This window comes from Phyllostomus hastatus, unplaced genomic scaffold (assembly GCF_019186645.2).
Source record: "Phyllostomus hastatus isolate PE091 unplaced genomic scaffold, TTU_PhHast_1.1 phas_scaffold_501, whole genome shotgun sequence".
NCBI lineage: Eukaryota > Metazoa > Chordata > Mammalia > Chiroptera > Phyllostomidae > Phyllostomus > Phyllostomus hastatus.
This window is the reverse complement of record NW_025334033.1, coordinates 49394466-49419312: the sequence shown is the minus strand read 5'-3', so window position 1 is coordinate 49419312 and position 24847 is coordinate 49394466. Positions and strand designations below refer to the sequence as shown.

The following is a 24847-nucleotide window of genomic DNA, read 5'->3' as shown; positions in this document are numbered from 1 at the left end:
CCCCGTTGCCCCTCTTGTCCCTTCTGATCTAAGTGGCCAAGGTGTGGCCTTACCTCCCATCAGGAGGAGACTGAGACTGATTTCCTTTGTTTTGGGTTGCTGTCTGGAAAGGATGTATTTGCCATGGTTGCTGTCTCTAAAGTATTTATTGGGTCGTCCTCATTCTCACTCCTTCAGTGTTGGCTCACCTCCTTGCCATCTCTTCTGAAATGCCGGGCCATCCATTTAGTCCATGTGTATGGGTGCTCTATTCACACTATAGGGTTTGGAACGCTTCTCCTTTGTCTGTGTCTCTCTTGTGTGCGGAGGAGGCTCTCTGTGGCCCCTCAAGTGTGCTACAGGCCCCGTGTGAATCGAGACAGCTCCTCAGCCCTTCCTGTGGTCCCCTCCTGGCAGCTGCTGACTTCTGAGATGGGCCTTTGCACATTTTTCTCTCTCCCCCAGAATTTCTTCATACACCCTCACGGTTCAGTGCCTTCTCCCTCTTCTTGTCCTCACCTGGAGGCCAGAAGACTTTGCTTGGCCAGGAAGCTGTGTCTTTCTTCCTTGTAGGTGGAGACACCCTCCTAATAGATCTCATCCCGATGCTTGTTCTCCTCTCGCTCTCTGTGGGATTAACAGTGAGCACGCTTGCTCCAGCCCTCTCTCTGCTGCTCTTCCCTTGCTGGTGAAGAATTGGGTTCTTCAAAAAGGATCATCGGACTACTCGAGGGATTTAAGATGCAAAGAGAGGAATAACTGTACTGGGCTCCTCTGGGGCCTCCTCACACAAGGAACGTTCCAGAACCTTCACAAACACCTTTTTAACTACTTCTCACTGCCCTCTTTGTGATTAATCTCAGTTTTGCTACTGGGGAGTGGGTGGAGGCTTTCATTGTCCATAGATGCCATCCTTGGCCTCCTCCCCAGTTTGTCTGGACAAATCCGAGAGACAGCAACTTTACCCAGATTCTCTGCATCACACACACCACCCATCTGCTTGCCGCTTCAAAAGTGCACTCTGTTTCCTCTCGCATCCCTCTGGTGCGCAGCCCCCAACCAGTTTCTCCGGAGTGCTAATTGCCAGCGTCATTAATACCCAGTCATTAGCTGCTCCCACTGTTTGGGGTGGGGGTGGGCTCCCATCCATCCTGCCCCTAAATGCCACTGGGGCTGTGTGGTGAATTGAATGTGACAGCTCTGCAGTGTCCTGAGGTCTCAGCTTTGTGATCCTCTTTGGCAGGGCCTGTGGAGTGGGGGAGGGAGGCAGTGAAGCTTAATCCCAAAGCTAATCTGCAGTTCCCTCAGGAAATGTCTGGACCCCTGGACGCCAGTAGAGTGGGAATGCTGACTTTCTCCTCTTCAGCAGAGCTGCAGCTTGACCGAAGCTTCTCGTGAGCCCAGGCCTGTTGGAAAAACAGCTCTACAGAGTCAGGAGTTTTTAGGACCATGGGCAGCTGCGCTCGCACCACCAGCAGCATAGAGACCTTTTGACTTTGGTCCTCCTGCTGTCCCTTGCTGCATCCCCCCAACTGTGTCTCCCGTGGAGCCCATCCCTCATCCCTGCGCCTGCTGCTGCTGAAAGGGCAGAGCGAAGTGCTGGAGCTGGCATTGACCTTCCCCCACCCCCGCACTGCCCTGTGCTGCCAGCTCAGCAGCTGACTGCCATTCCTCCTGTCCTCCTACCCCCTCCCAGCTGATGTTCGCTGGCCTTTGTTCCTCTCCTAGTCTCTCATTTTCTTCTGAAAGTGTGCTTTTCTTCCTCCTGTGGGCTTGTGCCCTTTCCTCTGTGCCCCTGCCCGTCTGCCTCAACGGCAGGGCGCCCCATGGCTGCTCAGAGCTCAGACGCTCCCACTCGGGAGCTGGTACGTTTCTGATGGGGTCTTCCCCACCTGAGCTGCTGCCCTTCCCTCCTTGTGTGAGTTTGGATTCTTCCTTCGTCGTTCATTTCCCTTACCACCTTCATCTACTTTCTGTAAATGAAATCAGTTCATCGTGTGTGTGTATATAAAACGAGGGAGTGCTTGGGCAGGTTAGGATTCTGCGAGGTGCCGCTCAGGGGCATTCTGTTGTGACTCTTTAAATGTCGCCTTGGTGAACAGCCCGAGGGGAGTCAGGGTGGCAGAAAGAGTGCTAGATTACAACTCAAAACTCCTTTGACACAAGGCCAAAATTCTTGAATTTCTTTTTACCTTATGTGTACAGTGTGAATCTGTTACAGGTGATGTTTTGAAGGTATTTTGGGGGTGGGGTAGGGTGGGTGTGAGCATTTGTGAGACCCTGAACCTGGATGGAAAAGCTATGTAAATAAATTCAGTCTAACCCATACATTTGTCAGTGCGCCTGACTGTCCATCCGTCCATTTATCCATCCATCCATCCATCCATTCATCGATCCATCGGGTTAGCAGCCATGTACAGAGTGCTGCCTTGTGTCCTGGGTGTCCTTGAGGAGCACCCAGTCTGCAGTAGGAGTGTGTAGCATGGTGAAGGAGCCAGGGGCTCAAAGGCACACTGTCTCCTCCATAGGGTAGTTGTGCTCTCAGTGTAGTAGCAGCATCACCTGGGAACTTGGAAATACACGTTCTTGGCTCCAGCAGGCCTCCCGAAGTAGAGCCACGGAGGGTAGGGACCAACAGCCTATGTTTTAAGAAGCCCTTCAGGGCATTCTGGTGCCACTAGAGCTTGAGAACCCACTGCATTAGGGGATTTGCAAAGGCTGCACTGAAGAGGTGACATTCAAGGTAGCACCTGAAGAATAAGAAGGAATTTTTCAGGAGGTAGAGGGCTTCCCAGGTGGAGGTAGCTATATGTACAAGGGCAGGAAGGTATGAAATAGCGTGGCACACCAGTCCATCAGTGACAGTTTATACAACCACAATGGAAGAGTGGTAGAAGTGCAGGCAGGGCCTTAGTTGGAAGTGTCTTCTATGTGTAGTCTTAGTCCTCTAGGAAGTGGAGAGCCACTGCTGCAATTACTAGAGGATAAGAACCAATAATTTGTGAAGAAATCTGTTTGGCATATTATTAACTATTAAATGGTATATCTCTCTTATTTCATAGCATAAATGAGTATAACATGCTCTCTATATCATACTTGGAACTCCTAAGAGGGGAATGTTTTTTGTTTTTTTTTTTTAAGATTTTATTTATTTATTTTTTAGAGAGGGAAGGGAGGGAGAGAGAGAGAGAAACATCAGTGTGCGGTTGCTGGGGGTCATGGCCTGCAACCCAGGCATATACCCTGACTGGGAATCGAACCTGCGACACTTTGGTTCGTAGCCCGCGCTCAATCCACTGAGATACACCAGCCAGGGGAAATGTTTTTTTAAAATATGCATGTGTCTGTAAAATTTATTTGAAGTTACTTTCAGGTTCATGGAATGGAAGCTGGGCTGCCCTGGGTCCCAGAAGGTCTCATCTTCCGTATAGTGGCGGGGTGCCAGCACACGGGCTTCCCCTGTCTGGGAGGGGAGAACAGGCCTCACTGTAGGGCACCTTTGCAGGGCAAGCTGTGCTCTGTGGAACCGACAGAGGACAGCCAAGTTGATTAAGGGTAATGTCGGCTGATGAGATAATATGAAAATTAGTCTGATAATGGGCAAATTATCTAAAAGAAGCACATGATGTCATTGCCACACTGATAGGAAAGATCCGACAGATGTTGTCTCTTGACTTCTCTGTCCTCTAATGTGTGGCCCAGGGGCAGTGAGTGTGGCTTTAAGGGAGGTTGAAAATTACCTTTGACATAAGCTGAAGACTTGGACCACTCTGGACAGTGCCTGAAAATCCATGAATAAAACTTATACAAGCCACCACCTACCCAGCCTCTATGCAGGAAATTGAGGCCTTGTTACAGGGGAGAGAAGGAAATTCAGACATGGGGCTCTGTCTGGAAAAGGGAGCTGCTTCTCCATTTCTGAGGAGCAAAGTTGGGAACTAACAACAGGTGTTCTTCAGATACATTATTACTTAAGCAAACAGTTCACAGGTTGCAAAATGAAGAAGAACCTGAGGGGTTGCTCTGGTCTTGAAGGTAGACTCGTGGTTAATTTCTCCTGTGGATCGTCCACGTTCTTAACCTAGTACTAGGTTGAGAGAATGGCAGTGGAATTGGTTGGGCCTGGGTGGGTATCGTGACTGCCACTCTTGGTCAGTTTCTTGTGTGTCTCTGCTCCTTGGTTGCTTCATCCATAAAGCAGAGAGAATACCCAGAGCTGGACCTCATCGGGTGCCGTGCATCTTTAGTGAGGTGGTGTGGGTGTATGGCACGATGCCTGCACATTGTGAGTGCCGGGACCCTAGTGCTGTGCCATTTGGACCAACAGAGCATGTCTGTGACCACAGATGGCTGCTCTGAGTCAGGGCCCGTTGTGACTGTGCTGTACTGGATGCTAACTAACTGCCTGTGGGGGTCTCACTGGCACCTGGCATAAATCTCAGAGCCTGACCTGGCCCTGGCACATCCTTTGCTAAATGTTAGATATGGGACACCAGTCCCTGTACGCAGGCTAAACAGGTGCCTTACTGAGAACTTAACTGTGCATCATGTGCCCACTTGTGGGGCTTAGTGGCCTTTAAAAAGAAATAACATGGTCTCAGCCTTCGGTAAATTGTTTTTCTTTTTAAATCCTCATCTGAGATATTTTTATTGATTTGAGAGAGATGAGAGAGAGAAATATCGATTGGTTGCGTCCTATACGTGCCCTGACTGGGGATCTACCCTGCAACCTTTTGGTATATGGGATGGTGCTCCAACCAACCAAGCCACTTGGCTAGGGCCTTCTTGTTTAATTGGGAAGGAAAATAGATGCATGAAGCCCAGGGAGAGGAAGCTGTGGCGCAGAATCCAGCCAGGTGTGGCGTCCCGTATTTACCATCCTATTTCCCCAGGATCAGACATCCACCTGCCGCTTGCCATTCTGTGAGCCTCTCATTTCCCTTATGTTTTTGGCCTAATTACTAGAATGTTCAGAATTGAAGAGTCCCATGTCCCGAGAAATGATGATGACAATACTTGCTGATGTTTCTTGACGATGTCAGACAGTGAACTAAGAGTACTGCATTTATCTCATTCATTCCTCACACCAAATAAGGTAGGTGCTGTATCTCCTTAGAAGATGTAGCAAGGTATGTACACAGTGACTGAGTGACGTGCCTGTGCACGGATGTGAATTCTCTAGTCATATGTCACTCCTTTTCCTGCCTTATCAGAAATAAAATTATTTTGCATCTAGGAGAGGAAAGGCAAAGAAATGGTGGAACATCTACTAGGCACTAGGCAATTTATACATATTATCTCACTTAGTGTTACAAGTGTACGAGCCACATGTTATTGCCCTTATTTTATGGAGTAGGAAGCTGAAGCTCAGAAAGATCGAGGAACTTGTCTCAAGTCACACGCTTAGCAAGATGGGAAGCTAAGCCGTGATTGTGCTTGAGTTGGACCCTATTCATTCAATTATGTCAGCACATTGGAACCCCAAGCGATAGATCCCAGTCTCAGCCTGGGATCTTTGTCACGGTCCTACTGATTACTCCTAATTTTTGCCTATAGACCAGTTGTCAAATGAATCCTGTTACATCATGGCTTTTTGAGAGAAATGATGTATTAGTGGGCACTATCTTAGTTAGCTTGGGCTTCCATGACAAAATACCATGGATGGGGTGGCTTAAGCAGCAGGACTTTATTTCTCACAGTTTTGGTGACTGGAAGTCCCAGATAAAGGTGCCAGCAGGGCTGGTGTCTATTGAGAGCTCTCTCCTTGGGTTGGAGATGGTTGTCTTCTGTGTCCTCACAAGGCCTTTCCTGGATGGATACGGGTGGGGAGAGAGAAGCAAGCTGTCTGGTGTCTCTCCTTACAGGGGCACTAAATCCCACCTGAGAGCCCTATCTTCATGACTTGTCACCCTAATCCCCTCCCAAAGGCCCCATTTCCAATATCACCCCATGGGGTTGGGGCTTCAACATAATGCACTTCGGGGGTAGACAGTTGGGCACATAGCAGGCACACTTAGTCTTTGGAAGTAGTTTTAGCTGTTCGTGATGTTATGGGCCTCACCCCTCATTACAAATTCTCCTTGAGACTTTAATTTGTGAATGAGTTTTACTTTTAAAAAAAATCGCACATCTCACTGTTCAATAATTTTCTTGCATCTCTCTCATTCTGTCTCTCACCGTCTTTCCTAGCAGTTCTCTCTCTCTCTTTGACCTTGTTCTTTGCAATAAAAAAATAATGCCATGCCTGAAGCGTTAATGCTAGGATTCATCCTTGGCTCTTCGTTTTCTTTCACCACCCATGTCAGCGCCCCTCCAAAAATCTGCCTCCCTGTCTTCAGCTCCCAGCTACCATCAGCTGCCACTTGGGTCATTGCAGCTTCTTTATTGGTTTCTTAGCCTCTGTTCTCACCTCTCATAGTCCGTTCTCCACGGAGTAGTCAAAGTGGTCTTTTGGAAGTGTAGAATAGATTATGCCATGCCATGCTCTCCGAAGTTTTATTACACTTGAATAGAATTCAAACTCCTCATCTTGGAGTGTGGTCACTTTCAAAGTGTGGTCAGCAGCATCAGCATCACCTGTGACCTGGGTGACTCAGGTATGTCAGTTGGTCCAGGTTTGCCCAGGCCACTCCCAGTTGTAGACTGAAAGTCCTGTGCCCTGGGAACCCTTCGGTGCCACCCAAGTCCAGGCTAAGTTGATTACCCTGCTGGGGAACTTGTAAGAAATGTGGAATCGAGGGCCCTACCCCAGACAGTTGAATCATAATCTGAATTTTAACAAGATCCCTCAAATTTGAGAAGCCCGGGCCTCCAAAGCGTGCCAGCTACTCAGATTTGACTTCCTCAGGGACGTGGGTGCGTATGTTCAGGGTAGGTCAGTATCCAGTGGGCCAGCCAGGAGCCACGCTGCCTGGGTTCAGAGGGTGGCCACTTACTAACATGTGACCATAGACGAGACACTTTAGCTTCCTTGTGCCTCAAGTACCACCTGTGTAAAAGCAGAACATTAGTCTGTCTCAAAGGGCTTTGGGATGGTCACATATTAATTCATACAAAGCACAGCATTCACAGAAAACGCATGCAATGCAGTGTGTGTGTGTCTCTCGTGTGTTGTGCTCGAGCCAAGGTTCTTGAGCTTGAGCGCATCCACATCCCTTGGAGGATTCCTTAAAATGCAGGCTGCTGGATCCTACCCCAGGGGGTTGGATTCACTGGGTCCTGGGTGGGGCCCTAGAATTTGCATTTTTGCATTTAATTTTAATTTTCCAGGTGAACCATAGAGAAATCCAGCTTTTGAAGACTGGTATTCAATGTATTTCCTTATAATTGTTTTTCTTTTGGATGCACTGAATTAGGTAACTGGCCAGGAGTGAGGCTGCACTGTTCAATCTGATGGCCAGCCCTGCTTTCCACTCCTTTTCTAAGATTCCGTTTCTCCTGGGGTGAGTGCCCCCGTGGCTCCCAGCACCTCCTTCCTGGTGTGCTTTCTGGGTGCGTTCCCCATCTGGGCCCTCGGCCCGGTGCTGGGCTTTCCCTCAGCTCAGTGGTGCCTTGATTCTATCTCCATCTTTAGGTCTGAGGCTTGAGGCTCATCCCTTTCCTTTTGCTGAGTACTGTTTTTCATTCTGAAGGATACAGAACATGCTGGTCCTTTGTGGATGGATGGGTTGACGTACCTGAGTCCTGTGGAGGTGATGGTGAGGAGGGGTGGAGAGCGGCTGGCCTGGGCAAGACAGGAAGAGGTTGACTGAATTCTAATAGTAATATCCCGGCAACTTAAACAGATAAAGCTTATCTGACTCTAAAGCACCAAGACGTCCTGCAGTTCTCTGTGGGGAATGACACCACTTCATTCAGAGCCCTGTTGACTCTCAAACTGTTTCCCCCTCAACTGACTCCTTTGGTGGCAATAACAAGTTGCTATACCAGGGCATGAACTGACCCATACGATCTTCTGCTGGAAAATTGAAATATCTCCTGTGCTTTCCCTAATCAGCAGTGAGAAGAGTAATCAGTGTTGCTTGGTCTTTTTCTCGCTTTTCTGAAGCATCAGTGACAGACCTGATGTTGCTGGCCTAAGTCTAGAGCACAAAGGATGGTACTGATGAGTCATGTGACTATCTACCCCAGAACTGGTGATGTGTCCACCCTCCTGGCGAATTGCAACTCTAACCAAAAGATCCATCGAGATGGAGACATCAGTGTGAGCCGGCGTGTTTTCTCTTCGTGTAGCACAGTGTTTAGGAGTAAATATTCTTAAGGTGTGCATCTAACAGTACAGGTTTTGTTAAGATTGAAGAAAAGAAGGTGGGTACAAGGAAGGGTGGGAGGACTAACACCACATTTTAAAATTTTGTAAGGATTCTGTAGCCACTGAAACACACAGGAGAACATGGCCTGTTTGCTCACTGGCTGGTCCAGGGCTCTTGGCAAGAGACTGAATGTGGGGCTCAGGGGACTCTGGGGCCAACTGAGCCTGGGAGACCTTACTTCCTTCCATCCCGGTTTTCTGTAAAGTGCCCAAGGGAGCGGATTCCTGTAGGAGGGCACAGGAGGGCGGCCTGTTCGCTTCCTTCCCTGCAGGTTTAGTGTCCTCTCACCTCCCTCCCCCCATCACTCCTAGTCCTCACTCTTTCTGTCCCTGTTACGAATGGGACTGACACACAGTGCCTAAGAATGGTCACTCAGTACTTAGGGAACACTTGGCATCTGCTGAATTCCTAGTCTTTGACTTTCTTTTGCTGGAAGATCCCTCCCCCCACCCAAGTCTCTGTGAAGATGTTTCCATTCTTTTATTAGGTGAATATTTATTGTAGCTCTGTGTCTGTCACTGGGCCAGGTGCTAGGGATTCAGAGATGAAAGACATTGCCCCTGCCCTCAGGGAGCTCACAGCTAATAGGAGAAGAGACACCTACATAAATACAAAACAGTGATGAAAGGTTGAGTTCCTCTGGGTTGGGAAACTTAGCATTTCTGTCTCTTCTTTCACTGTATTATGATCCTCAAATAATAGGCCTAAAAGGGACCTGAAGACGTCATCTAGCATATTCTCTTGCCTTTGAATAGGCAAGCATTCAAAGAACCCCCAGTCTGGGGAAACCTTTCCAGGTTCAAAGGCCTCTTCAGAGAAGGCCTCTTAACTGTTTCACTGCCTTCATGTCCAGCTTTCTTGTGGCTTGTGCTGCCATTCAGCTCCGTCTCCTGTTGTCCTTGATAATACGGGGTGTGGCGAATTAGCTCCATCCCTAATCTTGAAGATATTGAAACAGCCCTCGGCGCATTCCCTTCTCCCTTGGACTGCGGTGGGGCCTAGAGTCGTTCTGCACTTGCAGCCCCCTCCTTAGTCCGTATCCTCCGTTCCCACTGTCTCCATTGTCAGGGAGCACACTGGCCGATGAGGAAGCCTGAATTCTGTCATGTGGCGAGAGGCTCCTGACGTCCATTTTCCCAGCAGGCTCCTCGTCCCCCTGTCATCCCGCATTCTGGGGGAGAAAGCATCATTCGCCTTCCTCCTGGAGCCCCGGCAGGGCGTGTGTTGCTATTAGGTGGCCAAGAAGAACCAGCCTGAATGGGGTCCCAACATTTTTATTCTTTGGATCCCTGCGATTTATTTTTTCATCTCTTCTAGGGAAGCAATGGAAAAAGGTATCAGGCCTTGGAGATAATTTATATGAGTAAACACGTAAGGAGGAGGGTGAGCAAGAGCATGAGAATTAAGGCCATTTATCCAGGCTCCGAGGCTCTGTTCGCCCTCTGGTCCAGCCTTCCTCGCAGTCTTTATCTTGCCACTTTAACCCTCCTCTCGCTGCACTCCGCATGGGCCCTGCACAGGTCTCTGCACAGCTGCCTTCTCTGCTCCAGCCTTCTGCTGCCTCCCCTCCCCCACCCACGTCCCTCATTAAAGGCTGGGTGGAAGGTAGCTGGATGTGGCGGTGGCCTCCAGCTGAGGCTTGCTTGCTGATTCTGAAGGAAAGACACGTTGGCTTATATACTCTCTCCCTCCACCCTCCCGGTCTCCAGAGCTTCCTTCTGTAGCCTGGCCTGTCCAGTGTGTTCTGTGTGGACAGCCTGGGGCTGCCTTTTCCTCTTTTCCTTGCTCCTTTTCTTTCCTCCGTCCTGTGAAGCTGTGCTGTGCACCAGGCGAGGATGCTTTACACTTGAGAGATGAAGTAATAACAGGTGGCAAGACCAGAGGCTGCCAGAGCCCAGGATTCCAGTTGCCATGGAAACATGTCAGACCTCTGGAAGGATGGGAACTGTCAGCCCGGGAGGTTGGTGGGGGGACAAGAGAGAGGGGCGAGGAGAGGCACATCTCCTGGAGGGTTCTTCTCACTGCCCCCAGATTCCCCAAGGGCTGCACACGTAACTAGCAGGCGCCAGAACCGCCGCTGGACTCCGGCTGGGTTAGGACCGTGTAGCAGGCACAGAGCATGGCCATGTATTTGTACACATCAGGCCCTGGCAGGCGGTCTGAGCGTCTGCTCAGGATGTGAAGTCACGCTTTTGTGGATGTGCCATGAGGAGCCTACATATCTGGTCTATTTCCTATTTCCCCAGGACACTTGGGATACAACTCAGGTCTCGGCAGAGCCAGCTGAGGGGCTGTTAGCTGGTGGCCTGATTGTCCATGCCACTCAATCTTTTCATGAGTAGCGGGCATATCACAGCAGAGATCTGGCTGAAGGGGAGAAGGACAGTCCTGTTTGGGTGGTAGTTTTATGGAAGATTTGGGGCCTTGTTTGCCACAGACGTGGCCTGATTAAAGTAGAAAACCCCGTGGTGTGCATTTTCCACAGTGACTGATCGCCCTTCGCTGAGCGTGGTGGTGGGGCTGTTTGAGGCCTGGCCTTCCTTTCTCTTGGTTTGATCTGTGTGAGTGCTGCCTCCCACCTTCTGGGGTTTCCCCTCCTTCTTCATGAACTTTGTTCCTCATTTCCACTCTTGACTTCCTTTGAGCTTTTTAAAGTTACCTGCCCCAGGTAAATTCCTAAACTCTTAAGGCTCACTTTATTTTTCTCAGCAGCTTCCTTGTATTTCTTCTTACACGATCTCAGCCCATGCACATTAGTCAACAGAAAGCCGAATCCATCACTGTGGGCGCCGCCATTGAGATACCACTCTGGCCTTTGCCCTCACTGTCATCTTGTTCTGTAAAGCGGGACTCAATTTCCCATAAGCAGAAGCAGAATCTCTATTTAAATCCCACTTGCAAAGTCTGGGCAAGCTTCCTATTTATAGTAAAATCCCTTTTATAATGATCTCATAAACGGCACCAGGCAATTGCTCGTGGCTGGGTCAGGCCGAAGGCCAGTAAAACCATGGTGTGAGCTTTACTTAAAGAAGTTCCTTCATGAGCCTCTCGGATTATCTGGAGAAGTGTTTTTTGTTTCTTTTTTTTGCAGAGCATATGACAAGAAACAGGGTGATCCCGGATGGATCGTTGTGATAGGAACATTAAATTTGAGTTCAAAGGGAATTTCCTCTTTTGTCAGGCCACCCTCAATTTTTCTTGCTTTGGGATTCCTAAACAGCGAATTAAGGGAATCAGGTTCACTAAAGACATTCATGAAATATTTTACATGCAGAGTATGGTCAGAAGGTGTTTGCCTCTGGAATTCCCAGGTGGCAGAGAAGTGTGATTACAGCTGAGAGTCTCCGGAGACACAGACGACCTGGAGGTGAATCCCGGAGCCAGCCCCCATCTCTGTGGATGTGGGGGTTGCCTCATCTGCCCGATGATCCCGACGTCAGAAAATTTTTTGCGAGAATCATGAAATGACAAGTGTGAAACATAGAGTGTGAGATCCATTAGTTTTGTAGTGTAACAAATGTTGGCTGCTTTTTCTCAAAAAGCAGTTAAACAAGAGAGGTTGAGTGAGTAGGGACAACCTATAATGTCCCCTTCTCAAGAGACGAAGCATAGTCTTACGTAGTTTCCTTGGATGTCTGTGTGTAGGATGGTGTTTCACCTACCCCAGGAGGGGCACCGTGTTCTCCCAGCAGCCCAGGGCGCTCAGCCACCCACTGTGTGCACTCTGGGAGTTAGACGTGACGCTGGGCCAGGTGACTGACCAGCCTCTCTGGACGTGGACCTGCTCTGCTCTCTGAGGACCTGGGAGGTAACCCAGGCGGTGAATGATACTCAGAACAGCCGATAACTCTGCCCCAGGGAAAGCAAACACAGCGCTCCATCCCTGCTGGGAGGCCCCAGGGGCGTTATCACTGTGCTGCCTGCTGACATCTCTGCCATTCGTCTCACATGTTATTAACCATTTCCTGTGAGTGGGATGTGTAGGCGTTCTGAAGATGTGTTCAACATGGTCCCTGACCTGATGGCGTGGGTCATTTAACGTGGGAGGCGGGCAGGTGCATGCTTGTATAAACCAGAGAACCATCCATAGAAGCGTTGTCAGCAGAGTGCCCTCCCGAAAGCCTGACTGGTCATGTCTGGCCCGGGAATTGGGAGAGCTTCATGGGAGAAGCCAGTCCTAAATACCAAAAAGTGTATGAGAACCAGAAGCAAAGGTGATCGATTAGTGTATTCCATGCCATTTTCCCAAGGTAGAAGAAAGCTTTGAACTCACTATCATGAGCAAGTAGGAACTGAAGCAAAAAGGATTTTGCCGAAAGTGAAGCATAACCCTTCAGTATCACTTCCTGCACTGAGTCCGTGCTGTGCTGCAATGGAACTCCCCCTCCCCGCCCTCCTGGCATGTCACAGCTGCACACACCAGGGCCCACAGAGGTTTTGGCACCTTTCGACCCCCTTTGGCCAGGTACTTTGTATGGCTAACCAATACACGTGGGGACCCTGTTCTGATTTAGTCTGCTCAGAAACTTCTCTCCATCAGAGGAATTAAATTCTGTCCCTTTGGTTTTTTTAAATAGGATCAATTTCTGAATCTTTGTCTGCTTTGCTCTGCTGGATCATTTCTGAATTTTTGTATTTCTCTAAGTATTGGAGTCTCTGACTCAATGGGGCATTCTACCAATGGTCTGCTGGTGGTAAAAACTGGGAAGAATTATCTGGGAGTCATTATACTCTGCATTCTCCTTCTTCATCCTCATAAATCACAAGGGGTACCGTGGGCTGGAGAAAACCAGCTTCACTGGTTGCTTAAAGACCCTATGAAAGGGGGAAAGTCTGACATAAGAGAGAGTCCCTAAGAGGACAGAAGAGAGACAAATGGTGGGACAGGGCCTCCTGAGGGTGTCAGGGAGATAATACACATGAGATTATTCGATTTTCATGCAGGAAGCACCTACGTTGTGACTGGCATCTCCACATTTTATGTCTGGTTTATACCAATCGTGAAATTTAACTTTGGTTTACACTCGGCCCCTGAATTTAATATACCCCACTTCTTTCTCTTCACTTTTTGATTCATTTCCACGACAGCCTCTTAGTGAGGAAACGCTGAGTTTATTTGCATCGTAGATGTGCCTGGGCTTGCTTAAGAGAGTTCTAAAGATGGTTCGGGTGGCAGTTGAGAGAGAAGGAAGAAAGGGACTTCCTTTTGGGTTTGGGCAATGAAGATTTTATAGGCAGAGTAAAATTTTTGCCGAGGTACTGATTTTTGGAGATTTGCAAAACCATTCTGTGTGACGCGCAGATGCCTCTGAGACACAGAGACTGATGGAGAAAAGCCGACACTCAGCAAGCCACAGGGTGTGGCCAGCTCCTCTCTGCCCCCAAACAGCCAGCACTCCTTGCAGAGATTTGTCTGCCTCCCTGAAGATGAAAACCAATGACTTGGAAACTGATTAAATCATTCAAATAGCAACTGATAAATGGATTAACCCACTATAATGTAATTCTGCAAGCTTTTGTCTTCTGCCTTTCCCAGGTAAGTTTTTCTATTCCTGGAGGCAAAGCAGAGGATGGAGGAAGCGAAGGCCAGAGGGAATCATATTAAAGTGGGTGAATCCGTTTATCACTTACTGCCTGGATGGTGTTTCTGCTCACATATCTGCTTCCTTTTACAGATTTGTACCCTACGGGACCCTGATTAATGTTAGCCAGTGAATAATGAAAGACAGCGGACATTGGGTATAGCAAGGAGGAAGATGCCCCCGTGGTTTAGGCTGATCCCATAAATGGAGGGACTTTTCTTCCTAGTCACAAACAGGGAGTGTTGATGTGACAGAAATGTCGACAATAGGGATAGAAAAACAGGAAAATGGAGGTGTTTCTCGCCAGCCAAGAACCTGTCCAAGGCCTTACACCCAGGCAGTAGAAACTGAGAATGATTTCAGTGCTCGAGGATATGTGCTCTTCTCACAAGGTTCTGGTTTTCAGATCATGTCCCCAGATTTTTCTTCGCTTTTGAATAGGATTTTCATCGTCGGGGGATTATGAGGGTCTTAAGCCTCAAGACATGCTCACTAACTCACTGTTCAGTCCATCCCTGGCACGAGGCTCAGCTAAGTATCCAGTCTGATTCTAGGCACCTGGGCTCTGCTGGTTAAACTAGTCCTGGGTGCTTTCCCTGACCAGCGAGTCTGGACTTGGGGACATACAGCTGAAGAAGAGTGAACACCTGTGTACCTGCCAAAATGTTCTTCAGAGTCCCCAAGAGCATCTTCAGTGGCCTTTCTAGAAGTGACCACCCGTCAATGAATGCTGCTTTGATTCCTACTCAGGGACAGTAGGAATATCTCCTAAATGCGAGCATCTTTCCGAAGGGCCAGGCCTAGGCATTGACCATTCTCGCTCCCTCCAGCCACACTGCTGTTTATGACTGCCCTCTGCTATCTGGGGCCTTGGCCCTAGGAGCTGGTTGCTCGGGGGTGAGAGACGCTCACTTGCCCAGTAGGCCTTTTGGGTGCTGTGCTCTTCAAGGGATGCGGTCAGAGGAGCAGGCTTGTTTCTGTAAAAACAAAGAGCTGGCAAATCTTGCAAACAATCAGACTAAACTTGGGGTGGCTTGGAAAAATAATGGTTCTGTTAAACTGAGGAGGGTCACAAAGAAACCACCCCAGGTTAACAATTTGGTTGCAACAAAACCTCAGATTCTACACTTCCCATTCTTTCTGGAACAGATTTTGCCACACTGTGGGAGAAGAGAGGCTGGTAGAAATTTATCTCATTCTAAAAGTGGATTTTTAAAAAACTGTTTCTACAGCCCAGAAAGGACCGGATGGGACAGTCATTCCTAATAACTACTGTGACTTCTGCTTGGGGGGCTCTAACATGAACAAGAAGAGTGGGCGGCCTGAGGAGCTGGTGTCCTGTGCAGACTGTGGACGCTCTGGTGAGTGTGGCCCCTTCTTGCATCTGTGCCCGTAGATCAGGGGCGGTTCCACCTGCGTGCCTCTGCCCTCTTCTGCGGGGGTTGCGGGGTGGAGTGGGGAAGTTGGTGGTGGAGAGGAGTTTTCAGGTCATCTGATATTTTTCTTCTTTGGGTCTGAAGAAACAAAATGATGCCTTGGGATCCAGGGAAAAGGGAAAGGAGAAAATTTGGACTTGGTGTTTGGCTTTTTCATGAAGTGGGTATTTCTCTGTGTGTGTTGTTGTGGACGACTGTGAGCTAGTGTGGAAACACCTGGGGATCCAGGCAGTGTTCCTTCTTGTGTCGGGTGATGTGCATGCACCAAAAAGACGTGTCTGTTCTGTGCAACTGCCTGGGCCACAGTGGGAGAACATGGAAACATAAATGCTGGGAGAGCAGCCACGACTTGCACTGTGGGAGTCAGCGACCCCTGAGCTCCTCGGTAGTGGCGTAAATACCACGTCCCTTGGCCGCTCATCCTGCTCTCTCATGTGGAACAAAAGAGAGACCCTGGTAGGGCAAAAGGGCAAGTGTTCTTACGGCAAGTCTGAAGTTGACGTGGCATGTTTTGAAATTTTCATCTTTAAGACTAAATTTTCATCTTTGAAGACTAAAATAAAAAAAGACTTTGATCTTCCTTCATTCGTAAAGTGAGTTCAGGTTTTCAAGTTTTATTCAAGTTATTGGTTGTTCTTCAGTTCTAACCAAACCATTACTTTTGGCTGGTTGTGGTTGGTTGGGATTTTTTTTTTTTTTAATGTCATAACTAGGCCAAAGAAGAGGTTTCACGCTCATGTTTGGTTTCGTCAACTACTGATGTCGTAGGTGGAACACAGTTCAGTAGGACAGGTGGTTCCAGCAGCGAGGAGTCGTTGCCCCTTCCCACACTCTCCCCGGTCTCCTCTGCCCTGAGTCCCGAGGACAGCACTGAGACAACCTCACCTGGCTTTCCTGTAGCAGCTCAGTTTTTCCTTGGCTTTGTCCACGAACCTTAGCCCCCCCCCCCCCCCCTTTTTAATTTGTCTTTTGTGTTGTTTGGGGTTCAAGACTGACTTGAGTAGCAAATCAGTGATTGAAAAAGGGCTGGTTTCCACTGCATACAACTCTCAGCATCTAACGCTTAAGGGCCCTGACGGGTGGCTGTCCGTGCAGCGCTGTCAGTTCACTTACCTTGCAGGCGTGATACCTGCAGGTACCCGCAGGTTGAACTTTCTGCCCTCCCGGTTCCAGCCTAGAAAAGAGGGCCCATGGGATAGTGGGCTCTGGGGTTTAGATAGTTAAAAAGAAAATGAAATTCAGTGTTTTTAGAAAGTGAGCGACCCCTCAGAGGCGGAGTGACACGCCTGCTGTGGGGTGCGTGTAGAGAGGGTGGCATCAGCATGCTCGGTGCAGGCGGCTGTGATGTCCCCCTTCCTTCCCTGCAGGGATGGGGTGCTTGAGTCTGATCCGTGGGGGCCGCGAAGTGGGCAGTGGGTTTTTTTCTATTTGAAGCCTCTCTCTTCACAGCCTTTACTCAGCTTTTTCTTCCCAGGATCTGTGTGCTCTGTGACACAGGGGCCACTCGGGTGGATAATTTAGTTAAGATCTGACTCTGATTTTCCTGACATAGTTGACACTTTGGGAATAAACAGGTGGCGTTGCCCATGGGGTGAGCTTGGTAAGCAGGGTTACGGATACTTGTCTAGGGCCTCCCTGGGGTCCTTCTCAGGAAGAGTGTGGAGCTTGGAAGAGCTGTCTTCCAGTCCATCTCAATTCCTCTGCTTCCTGGGGGCAAAGTGGGGTTCCTGATACTGGTACCAGGCATGGCACGTCATGACCTCCCGCACTGGGAGCACTCCTGGGTCCACTGAGAACGTAGGAGTTTGAACCTGAGTGATTTCAGGATAGAAACCCTATTTTTCACTTTGTGCTCTGAGTTAGATTTGACAACTGTGGACTTCCTGGGGTAACAAAGACCTGGGTGCGTGTGAGTGTGCGTGCACGCGCATGTGTGTGCACGCATGTGTGCCCGAGTGCAGATCAAAGTAACATCGTCCAGTGGTTAAAGCAAGCAAGGGGCTCTCAATAGCTACCATGTCAGTTTTCAACTGCTGTGTACTTTCAGTGCAGATGAGCTCCACGGTGTAAGGGCAGACTTGAAAGGGTACCGAAAGAATGGGATTAGAGGCAGGTAAAAATAAGAATAAAACTGAGGGAGGCTTAACCACCTTGAACGGGCTGACAGTAATACCTTCGTAGAGCTGACTGTCAAAAGTGAAGGACAAACATTGTGCAAAGAAACGCCAATGGGAAACACCAAAAAAATACCAACCAGACTAAAAAGCCACCAAGTAAACTCATTGTCTGGGGGGTGGAGTGAATGTGTGCGTGTGTGCGTGCATTTGGAAGAGAAGAAAGACATGTCTCGGGTGAGTCTTCCACTGTCAGAGCTGTGGACGGATATATCGTGGTGGACATGATGCCTCTTCAGGGAGGGAGGAACCCTTTCCCCTGCAGTTGTTGGCTTTGTCCTTGCACCCCAAATCCCTGTCACCAGGTGATGCACCCGTTAATCTCTTTTGGTATGAAATGGTTTATGATCTTGCTATGAAGAATAACATTGCGATAATATAATAAGAATATTAATAATGCTGTCTGTTGCTTAACCCATGTGCTGATATATTCATCATACATGTCAGCTCATTTGGGAGGAGAAGGCAGTAAGGAGAAGGAGGCAGCGGCTGCAGCACGCACCACGGAGGACTTATTCGGTTCCACGTCAGAAAGTGACACCTCAACTTTCCACGGCTTTGATGAGGACGATTTGGAAGAGCCTCACTCCTGCCAAGGACGCCGCAGTGGCCGGGGTTCGCCCACAGCAGATAAAAAGGGCAGTTGCTAAACCCATGAACAGACTCGCTGGGCAATTAGCCATCACCCTCTGACTTTGGTCATTGTTCTGGTTCTGATATATTTTTTTAAAATGAAAGACAACTTTAGGTTTTCTCTTCATCCTTGCTTTTTCCTCTTACCTTCCATGCACCCCTTTCCCCTTTCCCTTTGTTTTGAGTATGTACAGCAGAAGCACAAACTACTGAAACACAACAGGACAGAAGAGCCCAGTAGTCCCTCAGCTGCATCGTGATGTGCTATTTATTTTCCAGAGAAGTGGGAGGTTAGGCGAAATATCTTTTTGGGTGGGGGGAGGGGATCTTTTTGACAGGAACAGAGTTGATTTCCTCAGTTTTCATATTTATTGGCAAAATGAAGAGAGGAGGAACACTGGGGTTTGGAAACAAGGAACCAATTACATTAAATAAATTATTATTTATATATTCTAACTACTAGAAACTGACTTTTTTTTTTGAGAGAGAGAATGAAGGGAAATCAAAGAAACTGAAGTAATATCTGTTTAGAAGAAAGCCACCGGGGGGAGGATTGGTTCGGGGAGACTCTGTCGGGGGGGTTTCCTCGACGGGAGGTGATTGCACTTTCGGCACCCCGTGGCGTTTGTGGCTCCCCACGGCCGACCCCTCCCCGTGTCTCCTCCCTGGCCTTTCTGTCTTCCTCCCTGCTTGCGAGGAGACGGCAGCAGTTTCTGAGAAGTGCCGTGCGTGGCCTCCCTCCAGTGTCGGGGGCCCCGTGAGCGGTGCCTCCTGGGCTCCTTTTCCTCAGCGTAGCCACTGTCCGGTGGGTGCTGGTTTTTCCTCATTTTCCTCCTGGTGAAGAGCAACTTCCAGAGGCAGGAGTGGAACGTAAGCAGAAAGTCATGGACTCAGCAGTGAGAAAACAACCCGAGGCTGCACTTGTGGAAGAAAGAATGATGCTTGAAATGTGTTTCCCTCCCCCTTGTCCCTGTTTACAAACATATAAATTCCCGCTGGATGATCGAGCCTCCCGTATTTCTTCTATTTTTTATAGTGCCCTCCAGGCACTTTGTTTTATGTTTCCAGTAGCATCTCCTGAAATAAACCAAAGCCACACTTGATCAAGGCCCCTGGGGCAATGGAGAAGACCGTCCACCTTGTTGGCAGACCCAGGAATGAACCGCTCTGCAGTCCTGGTCAAAAGGTACGTCTCGGCCGACCTGTGTTACCAGGAGGGCAAACCGTCATAGTTGTTTATTTTCCCCTTTCCTTCCTTTTCCCCCCTACCTTGTGTTTTTGTTTTTCTGGGGTTGGGCCCCTCCGTAGTGTGGGCGTGGCTACTGAAGAGTCTTCCACCCGCCTTCTGCTGTCTGTGCGCATGCACCCTTGACGTGGGCCAGGGCCCAGTGTGAGAGGACTGAAGCTTGCTTGGGCTCTGTGTGGAGAATGGGGGGTTTCTGGCTTCTGGTTCAAGCATAAGAGAAAGTGGCTGGGGTAGTGCTTGACTAACTGCCTTCACTGGCTACACGTGGAGGCGGGGGGCATCCAGGGAACTTGACTTCGGAGTTGGCTGCCGAACTTGGGTAGGAACGAGGGGACATGGCCATAGGGAGACTGCATGTTTAGGCTGATGTTCCTTGCTCCAGGCACCAATTTAACATCTAAAGGAATGCATCCAAATGAAAGCAAATCTCTAGTTAAGCACAACACTCAACTGAACTGACGTGAAGATGAACTCCCACCAGGTGTGGTCAGGTTCTGTGGTCTCCCTGAGAGCACGGGTCCAGAGGCATGGGCACTGCCATCTGGTTTGGGTTGGGAGATGAGAGAGGCCACCCAGGCAACAGGCTACTTTTAAGTGTCTGGGAAGATCTGCTTTGACAGTCTAGCCTTTGCAGGTCCTCATGAATTAGACCTCTCCTTCAGATAACCAACCAACCACACGAAAGCACGGACCAAGCAAAGAACCCCACATGTGGGCCCTTTGTGCTTCTCCGGTAGCCGGAGACAGGGCTTCCACTTGTCTCCTGCTTCAAATGTGTAAGTGCCCACCTGGGCGTTTGTTCTCAGTTGTGAGAGAATGAAAGTGACCACCTCACCCACCTTTGGGATGTTCTGCCTCATCGGTATGTGGCCCTGTTCCTAGGACACGGCACAAGCCGCTAACAGTTAAGGCTCCTGCATGCACACGTGTTTGAAAAGCCAGTGTAGTTGGTTCCCCTTGGTTTCTGCTGAGGGGATGCAGCCTGCCCTTGCTGTCACTGTTCACCTCTGGACTTCGTCTGTTCTGTTACTTTGACTCAGGTATTGGCGTCACAGCATTATGGCTTCCTCTCACTGGTGAGGTGGGAGCTTCTGTGTGAATAAAACATGTCTGACCAATCGGTACTATCATTTGAAGTCTGTCCAGTTGTTTATAGTCCTGAAATTCTCAATGACAGTCTACTTTTAAATTTGAAAACAATTTTAAAACTACATAATTAAAAATTATGAAAACCCACCTAATTTCAGAATCTTGCTTAGAGTTCTAAAGGGGAACAGAGCATAAAGAATTGTTTCAACAAGGGAAACTCCCATGGGAAGATTTATGTGAGGATGGCTCGTGCTTATCTGTTTCATTTTTACTAGTAAACTTGATCTACCTTTTCTCCTGTCCGTGATTAGATGTCCTCATCTTCCTCAGTTGGTGTTGCCAGTGTGAGCATAGTAATACATCTTGGCATTGCCCAAGCACCTTGTCTCGCCTTGCTCGTAGTATACAGACTCAGAGTTTGCATCCTTAAAAAACAAAAGAGAACTGGAAGGGACTTTTCAAGATGATCAAGTTCAAATCTTTCATTTTTCAGTTGAGAAAGAGCAACTCAGAGAGGTTAAGTGAGGGAAGTTTGAGAGAGCAGAGTGGACATTGCTTTGCAGGCAGATGTCTTAAGGTGAAAGAAGGAAACTCGGAGAAGGCATAGCAGGAAGAAGCTGGCTGTCTGAGTTTCCAGCCAGCTTGCCGGTGATGTTCTGTCTTTATCCCCCTTTTTCTGTGTAACAATGGCCAACATTTATGTGCCAGACATTGTTCTGAGTCCTCCCCCTGGGATGGTTTATTTAACCTCATGACTGTGCTATGAGGTAGGTGTTTATAGTATCCCCAGCTTACCCATGAGGAAAATGAATCTCAGTAATAAGGTTAAGAAATGTACTTAAGGCTTCACCGCTAACAGGGAGTCAGGTTTTGACCCCTAGCACCCTGTCTCCAGGACCCCCCGTGCACACTTCACTTCCACCGTTGTTCTGTGCTGCCCTTGCATATTCCTATGTATGGGACATAGGAATATTGTATTCCTGTATGTGTAATACACATGGGAATACAAAACATTTATTTATGGTTTAGCTATTCATTATAAAAGAGAGACATGGAAGTTGTTTATATGATGAGAGATTTCGGAACTTCTTTGGATATCATTTTATAGTGATTTGTTATAGTTTACACACAAGAATGTCACCGTCTGTAAATAAGAAAGTATCCTGGTCATCTAGAACTGCTTTGGTGCCTCCATATTCTAGAAGAACTTTATCTCCAACTTTTATAGTAATTGGTTGAGGCTCTTTCTGCTTTCCTTTAGAGCCCTGTCCAGTAGCTACTGCTATTGCACGCAGTACGTGAGGTTCTTTGGGAAGCATGATGCCTCCGTTGGCTACCGTTATGGCTGCACTTTCTACTAATACTTGGTCAAAGGGGGAAGATGTATGTGTATATATCTCCCTTGATTTTCTCAGGTTCAGTTGAGGAAAGAGGTGTTTGTAATGAATATACAAGTAGCTTTAAGCGGTAATGTTATTAAAGGATTAGCAGAGTAAGCAATTAGATCCTCAAAAGGAAAATTCCAATGAAAATTCTGTACAGAATATTATAGAAAGCTTGACTTCTAAACCATCATTCCTAGACATTCCATCCTGATGCCCATTAGGAGCAAAAGTCTCCTTTTGTTTTACCTCTGGAATTGCAGCAGCTGTGTGAGCAGTCGACACATCTGTTGTTGCTTTTGTTAAATAAGTATCAGTACTCAAAACTTAACATAAATTAGAGTCTTGGAGATGAAAATGATTCAACTAGTTTCCCTTGTCCTCAGCTCAGTAAAGCACCCACCCAAAATGCACAGTGCTGTAGAAATGCCATTTGATTTTCTGAATCCTAGCCCAAAGATAGGACAATCGAAGATACAGGACTTTCTAAATTTGTTAGAACATTCGCATCCCCTGGGGGAATTGTTGTTGAAAAGGTGATTATAGTTGTTGTCTGTCTGATGTTTTTTCCTACTTAGAGCAATCTAATGCTTTATTTCTGTTATTGATACTGTGTAGAGAGCAGTTCCTCTAATCACTACAACACTGGGATTGAGAAATAAGCATTTCATTTTCTAAAGGCTCTTTAAAGTCAGTAAAGCAATTTGCTACTGGTATTTTAGAGAGAAGGATTTAATAAAACTATGACGTTCACATCAATAGTATCCCTATTTAAGTCTTCCTGCTTACTTTGCATCTCTCCATGCACCTAATGGGCTGCAGCCTGATACTGCCTCTGTATAGCACTTGAGGGAACACGAGGTCATTACGTGAGGAGAGAAGTAAGGGCTGCTCGGTGGTTCTCACTTCATGGTGGAGTGAAATTAATTAATATTATCCCAATATGCCTCCTGTTACATCTGATGAATATGATCTTGAACTTGTACTTAAAGTTTGAGTGGGCTCATGCGTTAGACATTTTTTCATAGGGGATTTTATTTACCTTTGCAAGTGATGTTACTTGTGTAATTCCTGAGTGAGGCATTTTTGATCTAGCGAGTAGAAACCTAGAGGAAAAATTAAAAATTCTGGGTTTGGTCTCCATCCCCGTGTGATTTTGCCATGCATCCCTGTCTCAGTTTCTCTATGCCTGGCTCATGGACGTTTCTTACCCTACCCAAGTACATAACCAGCATTCTTTCGTGGGGATTCTTCAAGCAACCCTGTGAATAGAATATATGGTCTTTGTTCTCATTTTACTGATGAGGAAACAGAGTCGATCGGGTTGGGTGACTGGTCTGAAGTTCCAGGGTAGGTGGCGTCTGGGTCTTATAATACTCTGTTCTCAGTCTATACTGACTTCTCCATTGATCACATTTCAAAAATTTCTTCAGTAAAATCAGTAAAAGTCTTTGAGATCTTTAATTCAAAACTTCATTGGATTGAGAGGAGGTATTTAATGCTGTAACAGCAAAACAAATCTAAGCCTAACCTCTCATCACATTAGAATCCTGCTAAGGAATAGCAGTGTCTAAGTCTTCATGCTTCTGAAGAACTAAGGCTGAGCTTTCCCGATGACCCTTGTTGTGGTGGTGATACTGGAGTGACAGTGCCGTCGGGAGTAGGAAGGCGGCCGGGAGTGTAGATACGTCGGGCCCTGCTTCGGCCACACGCCTAAGTGCTCCGACACCTAAACACTGACTTACATGAAACTGTTGTGCCGAAGAAAAGTGATTTCTGACCATTTACCCCATTAACAGTACAGGAAAAGTCATTCTGCTTGACTGATCTACAGAATAGCTGAGAATGATGGGAGATCCCTGTCAGAACTTAATTATTAGCTAAAAAGTATTAGCAAGTAGGTTTTCAAAGTATCTTAGTACTGGTCCTCGACCAATGACTAAGACTTAACATTTAAAAAAATTTTTGAAATAATTTCTACAAAAAAGTTTCACACATAGCACAAAGAATTTCCATAGACTCTTCACCTGGATTCTTCAAATAGCCCTAGTACGTGACCACGCCCAGGAAGTCCGCACCCCGCGACACTCCAGCCCACAGGCCTCTTCCGGTTCTGCCAGCTTTCTCACTGGGTTCTTTTTCTGGCCCAGGGTCCAACCCAGGTTCGCCTGGAATCTTTGTATCACTTCGATACTTTTGAAGAGTACTGGCTAGCGATTTCATAGAAGGTCCTTCATTTTAGGTTTGTGTGCTGTCTCCTGACGATTAAAATCAGTTACGCAATTTTGGTAAGAATACTATAGGAATGATACCGCCGCCTTCTCCGCGCATCGCATCAGGGTGCGCAGGACTGACGTCATCCCAGTGCTGCGGCTCAGACATTTGGTCATTCAGCTTAGGCTCAGGCTAGTGTGTTTATAGACCTTGGATGGTAATGCTCGAGTTCATATGTGCTTTGTTTATTTGGCCACTAGGAACTGGGCAACAGCAGTCTGTATATGACTGACTGCTTAGCCCTATGAAGGATAGGACGAAATTAAGCTTGGGCCCAGTGGATTAATTGTCCAATATAATGATTTCCAACCTACTTGGGAAGGCTAGATATTCACAAGTAGTTAAAGTGTGTAAGAGCGTCATGGGATGATAATGTGATTACTTTTGCCATGGATCCAAGTAGTCAGGGAGATGCTCTTAGAGGAAGCCATCAGCATAGACGTCTGGATTGACTGTTGCTATTTAGTCCGTAGGCAAGAATGCCTCTAGTCAGAGAGAGTGGAGGTAGAACTGAACAGAAGGCAAAGCTGGGAATTACAACCTGAATGGTGTAAAATGGCAAAAATCACAATGTGAGAACATGCTTGAGTGTTGTTCTGTAGCATTTTGTTTATGCCACTAGTATAGTGCTTATGGCAGCGTATTAAGATTATGTTCTTTCTCATGAAACAGAGGGTGTGTGTTCCTTGAGGGCAAAGATGATGTCATTCATGTTCCTCAGACAGTGCCCAACAGCAATG

At 47.7% G+C, this 24847-nt stretch overlaps 1 protein-coding gene across 1 annotated transcript in view; it reads left to right on the top strand.

The window, feature by feature from the left end:
* The window catches only part of DPF3 (double PHD fingers 3), a 237145-nt gene that overhangs the window by 165671 nt on the left and 46627 nt on the right, over positions 1 to 24847 (top strand). The window contains exon 8 of the mRNA XM_045823360.1: positions 15106 to 15234. Coding sequence (XP_045679316.1) covers positions 15106 to 15234 — 129 coding nt within the window. The remainder of the gene's footprint in view (positions 1 to 15105; positions 15235 to 24847) is intronic.